Below are 18459 nucleotides of genomic sequence, written 5' to 3' on the forward strand. Positions count from 1 at the left end.
GCATTTAACAACACGTAGTTGTAGAAAATGGAGATCCAATTGACGTCGTAACTCACTTGTTGCACTCGTGTTTTTATTTCGTTCTCGATTGATTTTAAATTAACACTTTGGTATGCAACATAAATAATTGTTTTTGTTGTTCTCTAACGCTATTTGTGCCGCTTTAACAAACACGTCTTGAACCCCCATCATGTGCTTAGCCGAACACTCGATGTAATCGCGGGCGTTAATTTGTTTGGCCACTTTCTTCCCTTCTTCGAATCGCACCGGATGTAAATCATCTTTGAGCAATGTCTCGACCACTTCGTTGTTATTGCGTAAGTCAACCTTGTTACCGACCAGTATTATGGGAACCTTGGGGCGATAGTACTTCACTTCTGGGGCCCATTTTGCAGTAACGTTCTCTAATGAAATTGGATTGTCGATTGCGAAACACACTATTATCACACTCGTGTTGGCGTACGACAAAGGACGCAGTCTGTCATAATCCTCTTCTCCTGCGGTGTCGCAAATTGTCAACTGGACGTTGTCCTCGTCGACTTCCACAGTTTTTGTGTAGGTATCGTAAATTGTTGGGACGTGAGTTTCAGGAAATTCGTTGGTGCTGAAAACGACGGACAAACTAGTTTTTCCGCACACGCCGTCACCCACCACCACCACTTTTTTGTTAACCATGTTTGATACTAGAGACTACCACACTGACTACACGGTCATGTTATCATTGGGTATTTTCGAGTGACTAAGCGGTATCATCGGTTTGTTCATTCGACTTGTCAATATTTTTTTAGATTTGTTATCGTGATACGCGTCGTTAGCAAATAGTGCAAAGTAAATCACAAAAAATTCACTTCCTTGTCCTTTCATTATCTCGGTGCTATAGACCGAATCCCAACAAAATCTCGTTACGCAATTTATCGACTCGGATTTGGATGTGGAGAATTTTTAAAAAGCTTAAAATTTGTTAATCTGGACGAAACTGGAACATTGTTTTGCACTGAGAAAGTGTACCTATAGTTAATCAGATTAATCTACATTAAATGTTTTTTGCCAGGTTCGGCCTTGAATGTGTTCCGATTTTGTTTTTGAGATGAGCGTCAGAAATGGATGTTTTTGATTGCTTTTTTCTTTATTTTAGTGATGCGACGGTGATAAAAATTGCCGCTCCCGTTTCACAGAACTTGAGAAAAATTTTAAATTACTTTGCGATTTGGAGTGTTGTTTAAAAAATGATGACGAGTGATACTGTTTGTTTTTGCATTCGCGACGTCCAGATCGGTATCTAAGTATAGTTTTTTTATTAACTCGGAGAGTGAGGATGTAGGGAAATCATTTTTGTTATAAAATAACCACAAAGTACACAAGATGTGTAAGAAAAATGTTTTGGCCCAATAAAGCAATTGGTTTTTATGGTTACTAAGAAAATTATCTAATATATTCCTGTTGTAATATATTACCTACATGTTTTTAATCAATATCTGAAAAATAATGCGTTTAGCGATTGTAGTATCAATTTATCAATAAAACTTTTGATTATATGATGTTAACAATGTATTATGTATCTGAAGTTGATAATTTATTAATTAATCTAGAACTCCCAGTACAAGTTTCCCATTTTCCCAAGTCCCGTCAACTCGACGGCTCTAGAAATTTTTTATTAATGTAATTATTTAACTTTTTTAGTTCACACCCCTCAAAAATAGTTTATTCCTTTCAAAATATTTCACCTGGAACGGACACGGAAAAATATGAATTTAATTTGTCGTTCCATCAAGATCTTCCAACCGATTAAAAGTTTCATTTTTAGTTTACTTTGTAAAGTTTATTTCATACTTTCATACGCAGCCACAGAAGTAAATTTATAGTTTTCTTTTAGTTTTATATACCGCCGGCTTTTTATGATGTTTAATCTCGTTGCTTTTAAAAAATGGTTTAGATTTTATGTATTCGATTTCCTGAATGGCCAGGTGTTCCAGCGTTCACAAAATTGCGGTTTTATTTATCACAGACTAGTTTCTTTTTGTTCCTTTACATTTGTTATAACTTTGTAATAAAAAGTAAATAACACTAACATATCAATTAGTTTTTCATAAAATCAATCAACAATCACACAAGATTGATAAATATTGGAGTCGCAAAACAAATGGGTTGCTCAAAATCTACAAATATTTGTTGATTTCATCACCCTTATCTATATTTTTTTTAGAACATTTTTAATTGGAACTCTTTATTAAAAACGTTAGTAGATTTTATTAATCTACTACGTTCATTCAATGTATCACAAGAAGACATAAAATTTAAAAATACCTACTTATTCACAGAAGATAATCCCACCAGTTTTAGGGGAAACAAGACTAAAATGACATACCCGGGTAAAATGACATAGGCAATGTTCTGAATTAGGTACTCATACAATTGAAAAGTGGTATAGTTTTCCCATTTATAATTTGGTTTTACTACCAGCCCTGTTGTCAGGGAGTTAAATACCCCGACAATAGGCAACTACCGCCATAAATCCTAGGACTGTAAAAGAAGGTCTGTTGTCTGACCAGGTTACAATATGTTCACTATTGCCAAAACCACAACCCCAGCCCCTAATAATTGCAATTGCACTGCCATAAAACCAAATTATAAATGGGAAAACTATAACGCTATCTATAAGTCCTCTTTTGAAGTGTACCTACCTACAACAGCTCTACTAACATGGTTTTGATATCTGCTGTTTTTGGCGCGCTAACAACGATTAATTAGTTTTATAGTGAAGCAAATAATCACTGGGTGTCCCAAAATTTGCGGAACATCTTAGCAGTACGTTGTTAAGTAGTCATTAAAATATCAGGTAAAAATGTTTAAAAAAATCAGTCTCTATTTTTGTATAAGATGTGAACCTATTCGTTACACCAAATGTGGCAACATTTAAAAATATTCTACGGGGTGATCAATAAGGACTGTTTAAGTTGGTAACACTGAATCGTATTTTAAATCGTATAACAGGAGTAACTTCCGGTTGTTGATGGCTTGTCGTTGTTAATGCTATACCTATATCAGATACTTGTCAAATAAACCAACAAAACATATCCAGTTACAGTGTAATAAATAAAAATTTTCTTAATTGTATTGCCAACTTAAACAGTCCTTCTTGATCACCCGGTATTTATCCCAATAGTCTGCAAATATTTTATTTTTGTTGTATCCATGGAAAGGAGGGAGAAAAATCAAAGCCATTTAAGGTAAAACGGACATAAAGTTACTACATACTTCGAAATGCTGGAAATAATGAAGAAAATAGGTAATTGTAAACCTGATCACAATTGTTCAGAATGATTATGTAAAAGACAATTAGTCAAAATCATTTTTATATTTAAAATAAATGAGAGCTTCCATATTTTCAAATCTAAGAGGTATAGAATTTTTAAATTATTTTTCTCATTATTTTCTAACATGAGTTGACATAGCCCCATTGAGTTGTTCCGCGAATTTTGGGGCATCCAGTATTTACGCCATTTCTAAAGTTTGTGAAGTCCACAGTTCGATGTGTAACTTATCCAAACATGGCACAGGTAATTAACATTGTATTTGCAATAAAGGACTGCCATAACTTTTTCGGTCAATGTAAACTAGGTCGCCGTTTTCGTAGGTTAAAAATTATTTCACATGTTGGGGTAAAACGACATGCTTCGCATTCGGGTAAAATGACATAGCTATGTCATTTTACCAACGTCATTAAAAATTCAAATAATTTTCTTCTTGTTTATTAACATTCTATCTAGCTATATCTATTCTGTTTCTGCTTGTCAAGAATGGTGGAAAATATACCAGAAAGTCAGATAGGCAGTCTTGGAGCCAAGAGTCAATGACTCAGGCGATTGAGGTCGTTAGAAATGGGAAAATGGGTTGGCTATCAGCGTCAAAGCAGTTTAATGTTCCTCAGGCAAATTTGCGGGTACCAAGAACCCGAAAGCAGTTCATCTGCGACATTTATAAACCATAAAGGGGTATGCCATTTTACCCGAGGACTTAGGATAAAATGACATAGTTAGAGAATGAAGATTTTATATTTTTTTCTACCAAAGAATATTTTTTTTGTTAAGTGTTTTTATTGTTTTTTATTTATTACAGTTGGAGTATTAAATGTTTATTTTACGGCTACTTTATTGTCAAAATCTTTGAAACTATGGGGCAGAATAGATACGGTATGCCATTTTAGGCCACTTTCCCCTAGTTATTTTAGTCAAATGTTTGGTTTGGTTTTACTACGTTACCTTTAAATTTTAAATCACAACACTATACAGCCTGTAATCAAAATACAAGGAAATATTTAAATACGTAAGTATGTACTGAATACTCCCGCATTAATGGAAAAATATGCGTTTTTTGAAAAACGTAAGGATACGTGAACAAATGGCATGGCAATTTAGACCATGGCTGATATTAATAAAGAGGTAGCATTTGCTTTTGCTAGCCTTTGTTCGCATATGCTATTTTTTTGTTTATATGTGTGCTAGCAAAGGCTAGAAAAATTGTTAGCAAAAGTAAATGCTACCTCTTTATTAATACGAGGGACGCGCCACTGTCTTGGTTTCATAGTTGAGATCATAAAAGCGATAGTAAAGGAAAAGCGAACTCGCTCTTTTTACACGCTTCAAACACTTTTTATATGACAAAAAAGGATCTTTTTATCGTAAGTTGGGTTGACGCAGGTCAGTTATTAGTTGCAGTTCGACAAACGGTGCAGTGTATTAATAATCGTGTATTTGTTATTAGGTAAATCGTTTAAGATGCCAAATGTTAAAAACGTGGAATTAACGGATATGGTGGTCGCGTACGGTGCGGCGGGTGGGACCTCGGTCCAAGTGCAAATACTGTACCGGGAAAAGTTTCTAGACAGGGTTGTTTGTATCTTATTCAAAAACGGTTACTTCCACGGTGCATCGATTGAGAGACACAGGATCACAGGAAAGTTCCATCCAAGAACGGAACATCGTGGCAGAGATCGTTCCCAGCGGGTGGTTGAACGAAAAGTACCGCCAAGATCTCCGGATTTAAATTCTTGTGATTTTTTTTATGGGGGCATTTAAAACAACTGGACGAGTCGCGGCCATAGTGCCCAAATTCGGGAAGATCGTGAAGTTTTTTCAAAGGTCCGTGGATCAATGGCATGAGGGTTGCAGGCGCATTAAGGACAACATTTTCAGCATTTATTGTGAATAAGGTACGCTAAAAGTAAAAGTGCTTTGTACTCGTACGTTTTTTCGACACAATTCAGTGTGAATGTCAAATTTCTTGCCTGGTAATAGTTTTCGTTGTCGCTTTTTTACCATTTCACTTTCATTTGCTCTTCATTAGCGTCGACCACGGGCCGGAATGAGGTAAATTTTGAATTTTTAAATTCGCAATTTCGGCCAGCGTAAATCGTCTTCAAATATCTTGGTGGTTTACGGCTTAAAATATTTCCGCCTACTTTGATTACACTCTGTATACAGGTATTTCACGAGTGATAACGTGGCCAGCGGAATTGAAAATGCAAACCATAATACATTTGCAACGGTATCGTGGATATTTTAAATGTCGTATTGTTTTAAAATGAAATTATGAATCCATGATGCCTTTGCTTCAAATAATTTTATTTGTCACAACTGATATTTACGAAAAAGTTAAAATACTTTAATTAAAATGTATTCGAACATGAGAAAACAGACATGATCCTGATTTAAGGCGAATGTAAAAAACATGCTTCTTCCGTTGCGCGCTTATGCAGGGAATAAACATTTTCGTAAAAATTCTTCGTTTTTTCACAATTTCGTTTAACCAAGCGAATGACAAAATTTACGAAACTGCACAGCTAACCACGTTTTATGTTTTTAAATCAAAAAACAAATATACACGTTAACTTGGGAAATGTATTGTGGGTTGCTTTTTCAATTCCATCGGACTCATTATCACTCGTGAAATACCTGTATGTTATACAGGGTAAGTCGGGAGGAATGGCCGAAACTCCATGAGTACATTTACAAGTGAAAATAATGTAAAAAATGTTCTTATCCGATTTTCATTTGAGGAAGAATTAAAAGGAAAATATCCGGAGGGGTTTTCGGAGAAATTAGTGACCATTGCAAATACATATTGTAATGATAAATAAATTTGGCCTCGATGCCGTGCCCCCTTTATTTATAAAAATAATAATGATGTATACACTGAGTTTTTTTAAGACTGGTCATAGGGTTTTACATGCTAATTTTTCAACCCCCTGTTAACTTTTGTCCTCATGAAAATATTCAAACCAATTTTGTAGTAAAGTTGTGGGATATGATAATGTATTGAAACAATTTCAATTTAATAACCAGAAGCAAGGAATAAGCTAGCAAAAAGACGTTTTTTGAATTCCGTTTGCTTCAATTTTAAATTTTCGGTAGGCTAAAATTTCACCTGAAATTTGCAATTTTGATATGTAATTGATTGTGTAATTGCTTAGGTGCCTGTGGAGGCCATTTTGAACACTTCATTTAATTTTTATTGAAGTAAAGAACCTTGTTATAACATAAATAATGAATCTATCCTTATTAGTAATGTTCAGATTATTTTTTGCAAATAACATTTTGTTTGTAAATTGTCTATTACATTACAACCATTTAAGTATTACAAAATGAAGTAAATGACTAGATAATATTATTGTTTAATCTAAAAATAGCGCTAGACGTTGTAATTTTCACAAAAATAAAAGTTAACACGGGGTTGAACAATTAGCATGTAAAACCCTATGGCCAGTCTTAAAAAAAACTCACTATATAATCAAAGAAAATTTACGACGAAGAAATAATCAATATCCAAAATACCGTTAGAATATTGTAAAGAAAATAACGCCACACCAGAAGAATTACACTCCGACAAAATAGTTAAGAGAATAATTAAATTTCAAATGATTTAAAGCGCCTTTGTATCGAACGATCAAATTAATTTGTCATCGAGTCATCCATGGATTTGAATCCGTATGTCTTTTGCGATTGATATGCTCAATGGTGGGATCTAAAGTTACCTCATTTAAAGACTTTTTTAAAATTGATTTTGTTTTCGTCACATCCTAATCCTGGATATACAGGGTGATTCAAGTTTTACCGCCCGATCGAAAACACCCACTTCTAATCGCCTTAAAATTCTCAAAAATCTCAGGAACGTTTGTGTATCGCTGTAGAATACTATGTAAACATTTCAATTTTTTTTATGCAACAGGTAAATACTCATATTTCATTTTAATTCAATAACCCCTACATTACTTTACACAATTTTTCACTGAGAGTCCTTTCAAACATTCAGGAAAAACTTGGTGTCAAAATTTTTTTGGTCAAAATCGATTTTTTAAATTTTATGGCTCTGAGAATGTAACCCTAAAGTTTCATAGTTTTTACTAATTTTTTAAGAGGGTTTATCGTGCGGGTGGTAAAACTTGAATCACTCTGTACAATTAAATTTGTTGTAACTTTAACCCCCGTTGCAATAGTTTACACGAAAAAATATCAACTGTCAAGACCTACCCTGTGTTTCGCGCTGTGTTTATTAGAGTGTGGAGTTCAAGTAACTACATACGTTTTGGGATTCATCATAACTCGATTACAAATTATGTATAATTATAATTTGATCGTTCCATACAAATACTTTTAAGATATCGTGCGTTCATTTAAATTTATCCTCGAAGTTGGCGTTGAAGAGTCGATTGTGAACGCACCACTCGTCTAAAAACGTAAGATTTAAACAGCTGATCCTTGATCCGTAATCCATATGGTGCGTTCACAATCGACTCTTCAACACCAACGTTGAGGATAAATTTAAATGAACGCACTTATGCGTTAGTGGAGATTTATCTATCATATGATCAAAAAGTCTTTGGATCAGGGTTGCAGTGAAATTAACAAGCTATCTATGAAATTATTTATTTCAATTATTTTTGAGATTTACTTGACAACTTTCAAGTTAGCAGGTTATAATTCAGAATGTTTCAAAGAGAACATAAAATTTTTATTATTAAATCATACTACAGTAATGGAAACCGTGGTGAAAATGGTAATTGCGTTTATTCGCCTCGTTTATGTTTAAATGAGTTCCGTGACAGATTAGCGCTATTTTGAAGTACAATAAAAACTACGAGCAGTAGAAGTAAATAATTCTATAGATGGTTTTTACATTTCATTGCTATCGCGATCCATTCAATAAAAAAATATTTAGGAGAGAATTTTTTAAAACTCAACACACGTGGTCTGGAGCTGGATCAATTATACAGCGTCGGTAAAAAGTATGGATACAGTTAAATATTTTCAGAATGGTTTAGTAGAACTCGTTGAAATTTTGCGCCTAGTTAGAAGTGTTTAAATTCTATCATCTGAGATTTTTTCCAATTTCTAACAACCCTCGTTTTGAAGATATGTACAAGGCTAACTTGATTTTTTTTTTAATGGTATGGGGGTCAAATTTAATATTTTTGAAGAGTATTTTTTTGTGAATTTAGTGCGGTCGCCTAAAAAATGTAATGTGCACCTCGGCCAAACAGTGCCTTGTCCTCGGCTGCGCCCGCAGACTCGAACGAAAAAGATGCACTTTTTGGCCTTGATACACAAATAACTATTATCGCAAATTAAATTGGAAACAAAGACGAAGCAAAATAGAATTAAGAATGTTTAAAATGATACGCGTTGTTTTAATTTTATTTAATTTTAACAACATATGACATTCAAAAATAATGTATTTCGTCTGCAGGTTTACATTATTATTTTTGTTCACCTACACAGGTTTCTCTCGTGCTGCTTCATATAGCGCATACATAAAATATTATAAGAGTCTGGAGAGATACCAGAAGAAACGATGTTTGTTTGTACGCTTCGCGTACATCCCTTTGCTCGAGTTACCTCCTTTAATCTCTTTGTTACCACTACCGAACCTCCGGTTTGAATAACTTATCTGAAAAATCTCTTTTTTCCAGACACTCACGCTTCGTTTAATTTCCATTCATTAAGAGCGAATTATTGAGTTTTTGCGAAACGTGGTGAAACATCTTCAAAGCAAGCGTCTGTGCAGTTCTAACCCGGCGATAAAAATTTGCAATTGAATGGACTCGCTTTGAAGTCCATTGCTAGTGTATAAGGTAATTTCACGTTCGTTATTAAGTCAACCATCAAATTAGTCGAATTATTTTTAGCTTGCGGTCCCCGACGGAACAACTTTACGTCAAATTTGTACGCAACAGAATCATTGCCAAAATCTCGGTACTGTTATACCGTGCGATCAATTACTTAGATAACGGGCGGCTATGACTTTGACAGCGTCAGATTTTTCGTATCTTTGCTAACTCAGCTAATAAACGTCAAATAACTGTCACAAAAATGGTTTTTGCTTCAGAATATAAAAGATTCATTATTGAATCTTACTTTCGTAATGGTGTTTTCAATAATGGAGAATGGACATACAGCGCTGTTGCCTATTTGGCCGAGTTTCGGCAAAAATTTCCAAAATTAAATTGAAACAGGTAAACCTCAGTAGATTTAGACATACTTACGTCCAAAATCTCAAAGGCTTCTTTGATCTAAATAATTGTTGATCGCACGGTAGAAGTGAAGGGGGCCCAACTTCGACCTCAAGATTAATTATTTAACCTAGTTGAACACTTACCTGCAAGACGAGTAATTAAAAACGACGATTCTGTCTGTAGCTGTCGCAGGTGGGAATTAGGGAAATGAAAGTCGAGTTGAATTTTGGTATATATTGACTACATTTTAACACAGGTTCAATAATACAGGAGCGGTAACTGGAAGCACATAGCATGCTGACCGGACATCACACGTAACTAGACCAGTTATTGTCCCATTGCATCGACTAGATGTAGCAGCAAAAGCCAAGGAACACATAAGTGAACAACTTCGCCTAATTAAACAATTTCATAAAAGATAAGAATGGTTCTATCAAAATAGAATTTTTCCAGACGAATATGCATATTTCAAAGCTCACATGAAAGCACCCACGATGATATATAAATATATATTTATTGTCTAAAATATTGTCAGGATATGTAATATCACTTAATTTTTATGATTCTCCGAATTTTAGAGATATGTTTATGACTATGTAATTTTTCATGTGAGCCTACAATTTTTTTTGTTTGTGTCATTAATCACACAAAATTTCCGAACGGACAGTACTGCCGGCAGAAGCGTCGTCGGATTGGTGACAGTTTACGTGTGAAAGTAAGTACCGATGGTGAGAAACAGTTTCTGTTAATGTTCCACGACGAGCAATAATGTCCGCGACTTATCCAATTTTAGTGAAATCGTTTTTGGGGATTAATGACTTTTGCATTTATTTTCTATACGAAAAAACACAATTTAGAAACATGTACAACATATTTCATTAGTGATTGCCCACACGTCGCAATTTAGTAAAATGCAGGGACTTTGGAATTTAACAGTCGCCGTCGGCGAGGACCGACCGAGAAGATGGTCGAGAATTAGTCCGCCGTTGAACAAGAGCGAGTACGCCAGGTGATCATCTCAGGTTCGTACCGGTGGAAGCTTGCGGAAGAATAAGAAAGCTTTTCAGATTGAACGGTTATTGTTAATTTAACGGATCTTCCTTTGAAAGGAGATACCGCTCGATCTGGTCCTTGCCGCGAGCCGTAAAATTCACGACCTGCGCACAGTAACACTAGATAACATCGTTATAAATCTATAGAAAACTATGATATCTTCTTTTCCTAAGGGTATAAAATATATTTAAAGCGCTGCAGAAGGCTCCGAAGTGATTATTGTCACGGGTACACCATCACCGGAGCGCGAGGCTGTCAACTAATAGGGCCTTCGAAGACTTCTGCACAGGTGGCGATCTTACGAAATATACTGAACTTTTCATGCTCGTTAAAGGGCTTCAGGAGCCAACACCAAGTGACGTAACTATGTAATTCTTTTTACGAGCAAAAAGAAGACGCATATTTCGGTGTAAACACATTACGTATACATTTATACACTTACAATAGGAGCCTATATTATACATTCAACGCTCACAATAAAACTTGATCGTTTCTTTATTTTTATGAAAGGAATTTCGTCGTATGTCTTCTGACACGCGGCCGACATTCGATCCGATCGTTTTTGACAAAGTTGTGTGCGCGCGTGTGTGTGTATGTGTGTGTGTGTGTGTAGTTCTGTGTTTATTTCACGCAAAAATTTCATTTCGACGACTTCCGGACTTTCGACTTATTTTATTAGCAAAATATTCGGCATTCCGCCAGTTTGTCGGACATGTAGGTGGATGGGGTCTTGGAGGTGATCGTTCGTTATCGCTATTACGGCATGGTGTAGTTCAGTATATTTATTAATACCGCACAAAGTTGTATATGACACAGCTGTATAAACAGATCACATGTAGTAGCGGTCCGCTCGAACACTAGGTGAATTGTCACGAAATATCACTAGAGGATCATTCTAATATTGTGCGTAGCTGGATTGTGGCAGGGGAGAACTGCTATACCACAATATAACAAATGCGTCTTACTAAGTAACTTTGTAAGCATTCTGTTCATGTAAATGTCTTAGAAAACCATAGTTACCGTGTATAATTTGTACCATTCATTCTTGTTACATTATTGTCAGCTTAATTGAGATTATTGTCTTATCTACTATCTAATCAGAGTAATGCTTCATCTGCTGTAAAATCCACGGAATATATTTGGGTACGTAAGCATAAACTCCGGGTAGGTGCGGATGAGCACATTTGATACCCCAACTGACGATTCCACCTACAAACCATCGGTCTGGATCGCTGCTGTCGCGACACAGCAAAGGACCACCGGAATCTCCCTAAGATCGTCCACCGTTAATCCTTCACGTTCTAGACCTCGTTCTTCCACTTGATACGTGCAGTCAAGGTCGATCTATTCATAACGTTTATTTGACCACCAGGCGGAATAATTCGCCGCACACGCCACACTCTCCGGTGCTATTTATAAAAGCCTCCCTCTCCATCCCTATCCAGATCTCGAGGGCACTTTCGGATGTTTTGTTTTTTTTTTTTTTGACGGTGCAGGTATCAAGATGGAACGGTCCGTGTTCACTCACCTGACAGGCATCTTTGCCTCCCTCTTTGTAACCCGCGCAGATCATACCATCTGTAACGTTCAGCTCTCGATTCTCCAGCCAGGCGTTGCACAAGTCTCGATTCAAAACGGGAACCTCCACTTCGTTCACTTCGGGTTCGTATTCTGACACTACAAATAAACAACAAGACTAACAACACTTTTTCTAACCTGTCCCCTTTCCCGACAAATTGCCCGATCGCTCCGGCGAAACAAATTTACCAACTTGCTTTGTTCCCAATTCGGCCGTTGCTGCGACGTTTAAAAACGCTCCAGTATTAAACCCCCATTTATCAACGAGATTGTTATTAATTCCTCTCCCACCAGTACTTATATAATCCCACAACAATTAAATCGACTTCAATTTCCGGCCCGTCTTTCTGACACTTTATTTTATTAACATTCATGGTGTTGACTCGTTTTCCTCCGACCAACATAATTTTTAACCTCCTTATCGCAGACAAAAATCGAAATGAAACACCTCCTGACAAGACAAAGCCACTCGTGAAGGGATATTAATTATGCCGCTGTATTGCGTCTCCAGCCCCGACAAAATTTTTTATTTTTCGCGCTTTTTGCCCATACGATTGTATGTATAGTAGACCCAGAACTCTAACGTTTTATGATAGGCAATATGGTAACGACGTTAAATAGCTTAACATCTTTGTTAAGCAGGTAATGGACGTAAATAAACCGGAGTCGGCCAGTTGGGCCAACCTACCTGCGTCGAGTAATGTCAAGTAAACGGTCAACTTAATCCCATGGGCCTGTTGGGCCAAGCTTGTAGGTAATTAGTTGTTCTCAATAAAAAATTGTAATTCCTAATTTCTTTGAAAGTGGTGTAACAAAAATTATATGGGGTATATTAGCGTTTTTTTTTTGTGGTCGTCGGAAAAATATCGTGTATACAACGTGTTAAAAATTCTTTTATTTTCAACTTTTGATACAATATACTATTTCATTGCATTTCTGTTACCGTACAAATAACTGAAAAATGAAGAAATTGTCAAAGAAAAAAACTTCGCCGACGACTAATTTTAAAAGGAAGCAAAATTGGAATTACGACTCTGTTTCTTGATTCAGTTCAAGACGATTCAAGACTTGTACCTGCGGATCATTGGGGTTCGGTTACTTACCACTTTTACGACAACCTTCGTTATAAGGGGACTCATCTTTTCCAATAATTGTCTAAGTCGGTGACAGGGTTCTTAATCCCCTGGCTGGGCATATTTGGCCCAACTCCGACTCTGAGATTAGGGACGGCCCGTAGCGTTGGCCCAACTGGTCTACGCCCAAATAAACAGACCTTTATAGGCAGAGGGTAAAGTCCTCGTCGAAAAATAGTCAATTTTGACTTAAATTGTAAATCATTTTTTCCCCTACCGGTTAGAAATGTAGGCTGTGGATACCTCATTTGAGGTGAGAAAATTCAACTTTCTCGCTAAGGTAAGAAAGTTAATCATGAAATGTTTATGGTAAAACTGTACCAAAATACAAATGTCAAAAGTGTCAAAAGTGAAATAAGTTATTGATAAATGAAAGCCAATTCAATAAAGCAAGTTGGTAGATCAATCATATAATCTGGAAAATAAACAGATAAGCTAGGTAGGTAGATTACTTTACCCTGTTTATATCAAATTTTCGAACAAACGTCAAATCTTCAAATGCGATGACAAGTTAATTAAACAAATAACCCAGCCTACTATTCAATTCTCAAAATTTTCGTTTTAATCAGGAATATAACCATCTTTTTTTGACTTTTTTCAACGAAGTTGTGCCGGTAGGGAAAAAATAGTATTCAAACCTTGTTAAGAAAGTGCCCTTGCAGACCTTAGGCACTTACAAACCTCGCCTACGGCTCGGTTTATAATCTTTGCCTGTGGTCTGCAAGAAAGCACTTTCTTACCTTGGTTTGAAATATACTATTGCAATAGGAGAGAAAATTTTCTTATAACTATCATAAATAAGGAGGGGTTGTTAGTTTACCTGATGTTTTCCCTTCCTTGAGTCGGTCCTGCACAACAAAGGGGCAATAAAATTAGAGGGTATAATGGAATTATTTATGGTATTTTCTCTCCTATTGTAAAATGATTTACAATTTAAGTCAAAACCGAGGTCAAAACTGACTATTTTTCGAAGACTTTTTTTTCTATAGGGTTTTAACGTGACTCTGGCGGGTCAAGCAATAAAAACATAAAAGTCAAATTAAGAGGTCTTCGGACACTGTTGTTTGACCAATGTGTAATATTGTATTTCAAATGCATTTTTTATCGCAACATAAGGGCTATTTCTCTTTACGATTTATTCTTATGAGCTTTTTGTACTTGCCTACAAAAGTACAAACCAGATATTCGGTTTCTTATTCACGAAGCGGCTTTAGTAAAATGCGAACTCTGCCGTATTACTCAACACAAAGTAAAGCGAAACAGCCGCTTCGGCGATTTTGTGATCAGTACTCTTTAAGTACGCTACCCGCCAGAGTCACGTTAAAACCTTATATCAAGTAGTCTCTCTTGGACGAAGTGCTCGTCTTCTCACTAGGAGGTGTCAAATACTAATCCCCTCCTTATTAGCATTGTCTATCACAAAACGTTAGAGTTCTGGGTCTGGTATACCACCAATTGTACCCTTGAAAAACTCCGACTAATTCGGTGTATTCTACCTACAAATTTGAGCAATGATTCTTATTACCGCGGTCATCATGAACATCGTTATTTAACAAGCGTCGCGCATGCACATTGTGATTGGCGCTAGTGGACAATTGCTCAAGTTAAACCGGTTAAACGTCAAACCCACGTCAATTAATTTAAAAATTGATTCCTGCCGTTCTTCTGCTAATGTTAAAAAAAGAAGCAAGAACACCAATTTCCAGCAAATGGAAATTATGGTCCAGACGTTGGAGAAGGAGCATATTTTAATAAGTGGCAAATGCACAACAGAACTTCGTAATAGCACAAAAAATAGATATTACATATTTTTATTATTGGACCTATACTCGTATACAGTGTCAACACTTTAAGGAGAACACACCAATAAAGTTGCGCGGCAGACGCAACTACGTTGGTCGAGTCCATTTTTCGATTTCTAGGGTGGGAAGGTAGAACCGCTTACCGGCCATGCGGCGTCAGAGGCGTACGTTCGTTCGTGATCTGCTTTGCCACTGTTCGTTTCGTTGTTTCGTGATTTCAGGGTTGTTTTCTATTGCATTAAAATCAGTTCTTTTCAGAACTAAATAATTTTTATTTCTTTATTTCAGCGAGGTTAGTATTGATAAAAGCGGTAGTATCACAATCATTCAAATAAAAACGTATGCCCCCATTTCTGAACGCAAGCGATACGCCACTGGACAAAACTTCACGGACAGATTTGGATGACTCAACGTGTTCTCCTTAAAGTGTGCGGACTCTATGTATGTATTAGACGTACTGATTTTTAGCATTTTCTACGTTATTTTGAAAATGCAAAAGAAAATTTGCTGCAACCAAGTCCATGTTTCAAATTAGCAAGATGATTTGTTGCACGTTTATCCAGGGCGTATCTGAAATACGTGTGTTAATTTTAACACGTAGCAGAGCTTGTGAAATGAAAACAAATTTCTATTTGAATTTTTTTACGAAAAAGCGTTACAAATTGATTTAAAATTTGGAATAAATTAGCCATCAAAATGTATACGCGCCTATGGGTAAAGGCGAATATTTTCTGTTGTGATAGAAACGGAGCCTCGTCAAAAAAGTTACATTGTTATAGAAACTATTAAACAATTAAAATCAAAATTCTCATGGTTACTAAGAAATAGATACTAGTTAGTCGCACAAAACGACTCGTTCGGTAAAAATTGGGAGGCAAAAAATTTTGGAAAACTTTCCGAATTTTGCAAAATGTTGTAGAGAAAAATTTCATAAATAGGAGAAGTCTCCCACTGGTTAAAATTAACACACGTATTTCAGATATTTCAGTATAGTAATCTTCATAACCATGATTGTTAGAAAAATAATTATGATTTATCAAACTATAATAGCATTTTTTGACAACTCTTTATACAGGATGTGTCAGAATTGCATAGACAAATTTTCAAGGTTGATTCTATGATCAAAAATAAGCATAAAACTTTTAATATGTATGGGGTCAAAAACGTTTAGTTTGCGAGATAAGATAAGTTTTATCACCAACAAAAGCAATCTGGTGGAATTTATTAAGAAACGTACAAACATAAAAAGGAGCTACGTACAATTTACAAAAATTGTTGAAATTTCGCCCCCCTCTCGTTGTTCAATGCACAGATGACCCCACAAAAAATGCAAGGGATTCAGATCGTAATTGTGTTTACGTTTTTTGTCGATTATCTCGCAAATTAAACGTTTTTGGCCCCATATGTATTAAGAGTTTTATGCCTATTTTTGATCATAGAATCAGGCCTGACAAGTTGTCGGTGGAATTCTGACACACCCTGTATAACCAGAAAATGTATAGATAACCATTTCTGGTATTGATAAGGGATAACCATGATGAATTAGAATCGCACCGATTATCGAGCGTCACTTCGTAATTCTTTTTTCTCAAATTCCCACTGATCCTAAAACCGCACTGATTTTTCTTTTTTCTCAAAATCGCATTGATGTCGCACACATTCTTTGCGCTTTGAACTCCGTACCTACCACTTTGAAATAATTTTTCTCTCGCAAGATTTTCTATTGTTGGCCGGGCGAATCACGTCATTATTCAATAAGATATCGGGAGAAAATGTTCTGCATATTTGCCCCTCACAATGTCGCATTCGAACCGACGTTTTACGATACTTTCACCAGATATTTCGTGACAACCAGCAGATCCGTCGCCTCTTTAGTCTAACACGCTGATTATCAAGTTATGAGCAGCCAAGCACTGAAAATACAATTTGGTGGAGGCGCCGGGAAACCGAGCCCGACACTTCGTTAGCCAACAGAATATGTTTATCTGGTTGCGAGTGTTTTTTAAAATTTGTTCATTGTGTAAAATCCTCAGAGATTTTAACGTAATTAAAACGGAAAACTGATTTCCAAGTAATTTATTAAAGTCAGGCCATTTTAACGTTTGAAAGCAAATAAAGTCGCTTCGCACCGTCCGGACTTTCCCTCTCAAATAAAATGTTGCAATAAAAGTTTGTGCAAATATGTTTTACGACATTTGAATAAAAATGAGAGACGGATATTTTCACTTTTGACTCCATAATGCGTAATTTTAATGCGGAATGCTCGACACAAAACCGATCGAAGTTTCCAATGGTACCGATTAAATTCGAATTTATGAGTCAAAAGATTTGTGTAAACCGTGAAATGAAATAAACGAGTGCAAATACCCATTTGCACATCTGCAAATATTTGTTCGAGTATTTAGATATTTTTAGAGTGCGAAATGAGATATCAGATAAGTATGCGAGGATGTGCAACGAGAGCTTTGTTGTTGTTGTTGTTTGAATATTCTGCATATTTGACTGATCGTATTTACATTCTGTAGAAATTTCCTGAAATATTTAATACGGAAATCCATCGAGTCGTGATTAAAATTAGCTTAACTCGGATAGATTCCAGGGGGTGCATTTTTGGACGAAACGAACCTAAACAAACGTCGATTTTATCGAAGTTTCGATTGTAGAAATTTGTTGGGAGGCGAAATCTGAACGTCTGTTGTTGAAATTGTATTATGCGGGCGTGCGTAACCGATAACGGGAACAAATATGACCACAGATCAGTGGCGGCTCGTGACTCGTTGACGAGGGGGGCTCTGTCACATGTACATGAGTTTAAAAATTTACTAAGTACCCAGTTGTCTAGTTTGTAAAGGCTTGATTAAACATATTTTATACTGTTTGTACATCACACAAAAACATCAATAGTACATGAAATGTGTTATACAGGGTTATGATAAAAATAACGCACTAAATTCATAAAACGGACAGTATTAATTTTTGAAAAAAATGCAAAAACACGTCAAACATTTTTTTTAAATTCTGCGTCTTTTAAAATATGTATATAGAAAAAAAATGGGTCAAATTTGTCAAAGTTATGAAGTTATTAATATTCGATTCCGATTAGATACAGCTTATTTTTCTGGATTATAAATATCTAATAAGTGAATCTGTTTTTATCAATTTCTTGAGTTGGTTTAATAAAACAAATAACAAAACAAAAATAAAAATATTTGTTGTTGTTTATAATTCAGTAGTTTGTGACTAGTGAAAATTAGTCGTTTTGCCAGTGTCATACCAATAATGACTCGTTTACCGAAAAAGAACGTATAGACATTCTAATGGTGAAAATGAAAAAGCATGTGCTTTATTAACGAAGTCCATTTTGAAATACCTCCAACTGCTAGAA

The 18459-nt window shown here is 35.7% G+C and overlaps 2 protein-coding genes across 7 annotated transcripts in view; both read right to left on the minus strand.

Moving 5' to 3' along the window:
- Positions 1–99: 99 nt before the first annotated feature.
- Positions 100–675, minus strand: LOC138140106 (ras-like GTP-binding protein RHO). Its single transcript, XM_069060851.1, has one exon. It carries the CDS (start codon positions 673–675, stop codon positions 100–102), a length of 576 nt encoding a protein of 191 aa, XP_068916952.1.
- A 9052-nt stretch (positions 676–9727) lies between these two features.
- Corin (corin serine peptidase) overlaps positions 9728–18459 on the minus strand; it is a 62268-nt gene continuing 53536 nt past the window's right edge. For all 6 annotated transcript variants that reach the window (XM_069061155.1, XM_069061157.1, XM_069061152.1 and 3 more), the window contains 2 exons: positions 12090–12238; positions 9728–11831 (listed from right to left, as the gene is read on the minus strand). In XM_069061155.1, the coding sequence (XP_068917256.1) occupies positions 11655–11831; positions 12090–12238 (326 nt within the window). In that variant the 3' untranslated portion in view covers positions 9728–11654. The remainder of the gene's footprint in view (positions 11832–12089; positions 12239–18459) is intronic.

This window comes from Tenebrio molitor, chromosome X (assembly GCF_963966145.1).
Source record: "Tenebrio molitor chromosome X, icTenMoli1.1, whole genome shotgun sequence".
Lineage (NCBI taxonomy): Eukaryota > Metazoa > Arthropoda > Insecta > Coleoptera > Tenebrionidae > Tenebrio > Tenebrio molitor.

What these genes read in the sequence shown, in the direction of transcription:
- LOC138140106 (XM_069060851.1), bottom strand. Translation starts at nt 675, where the DNA reads ATGGTTAACAAAAAAGTGGTGGTGGTGGGTGACGGCGTGTGCGGAAAA.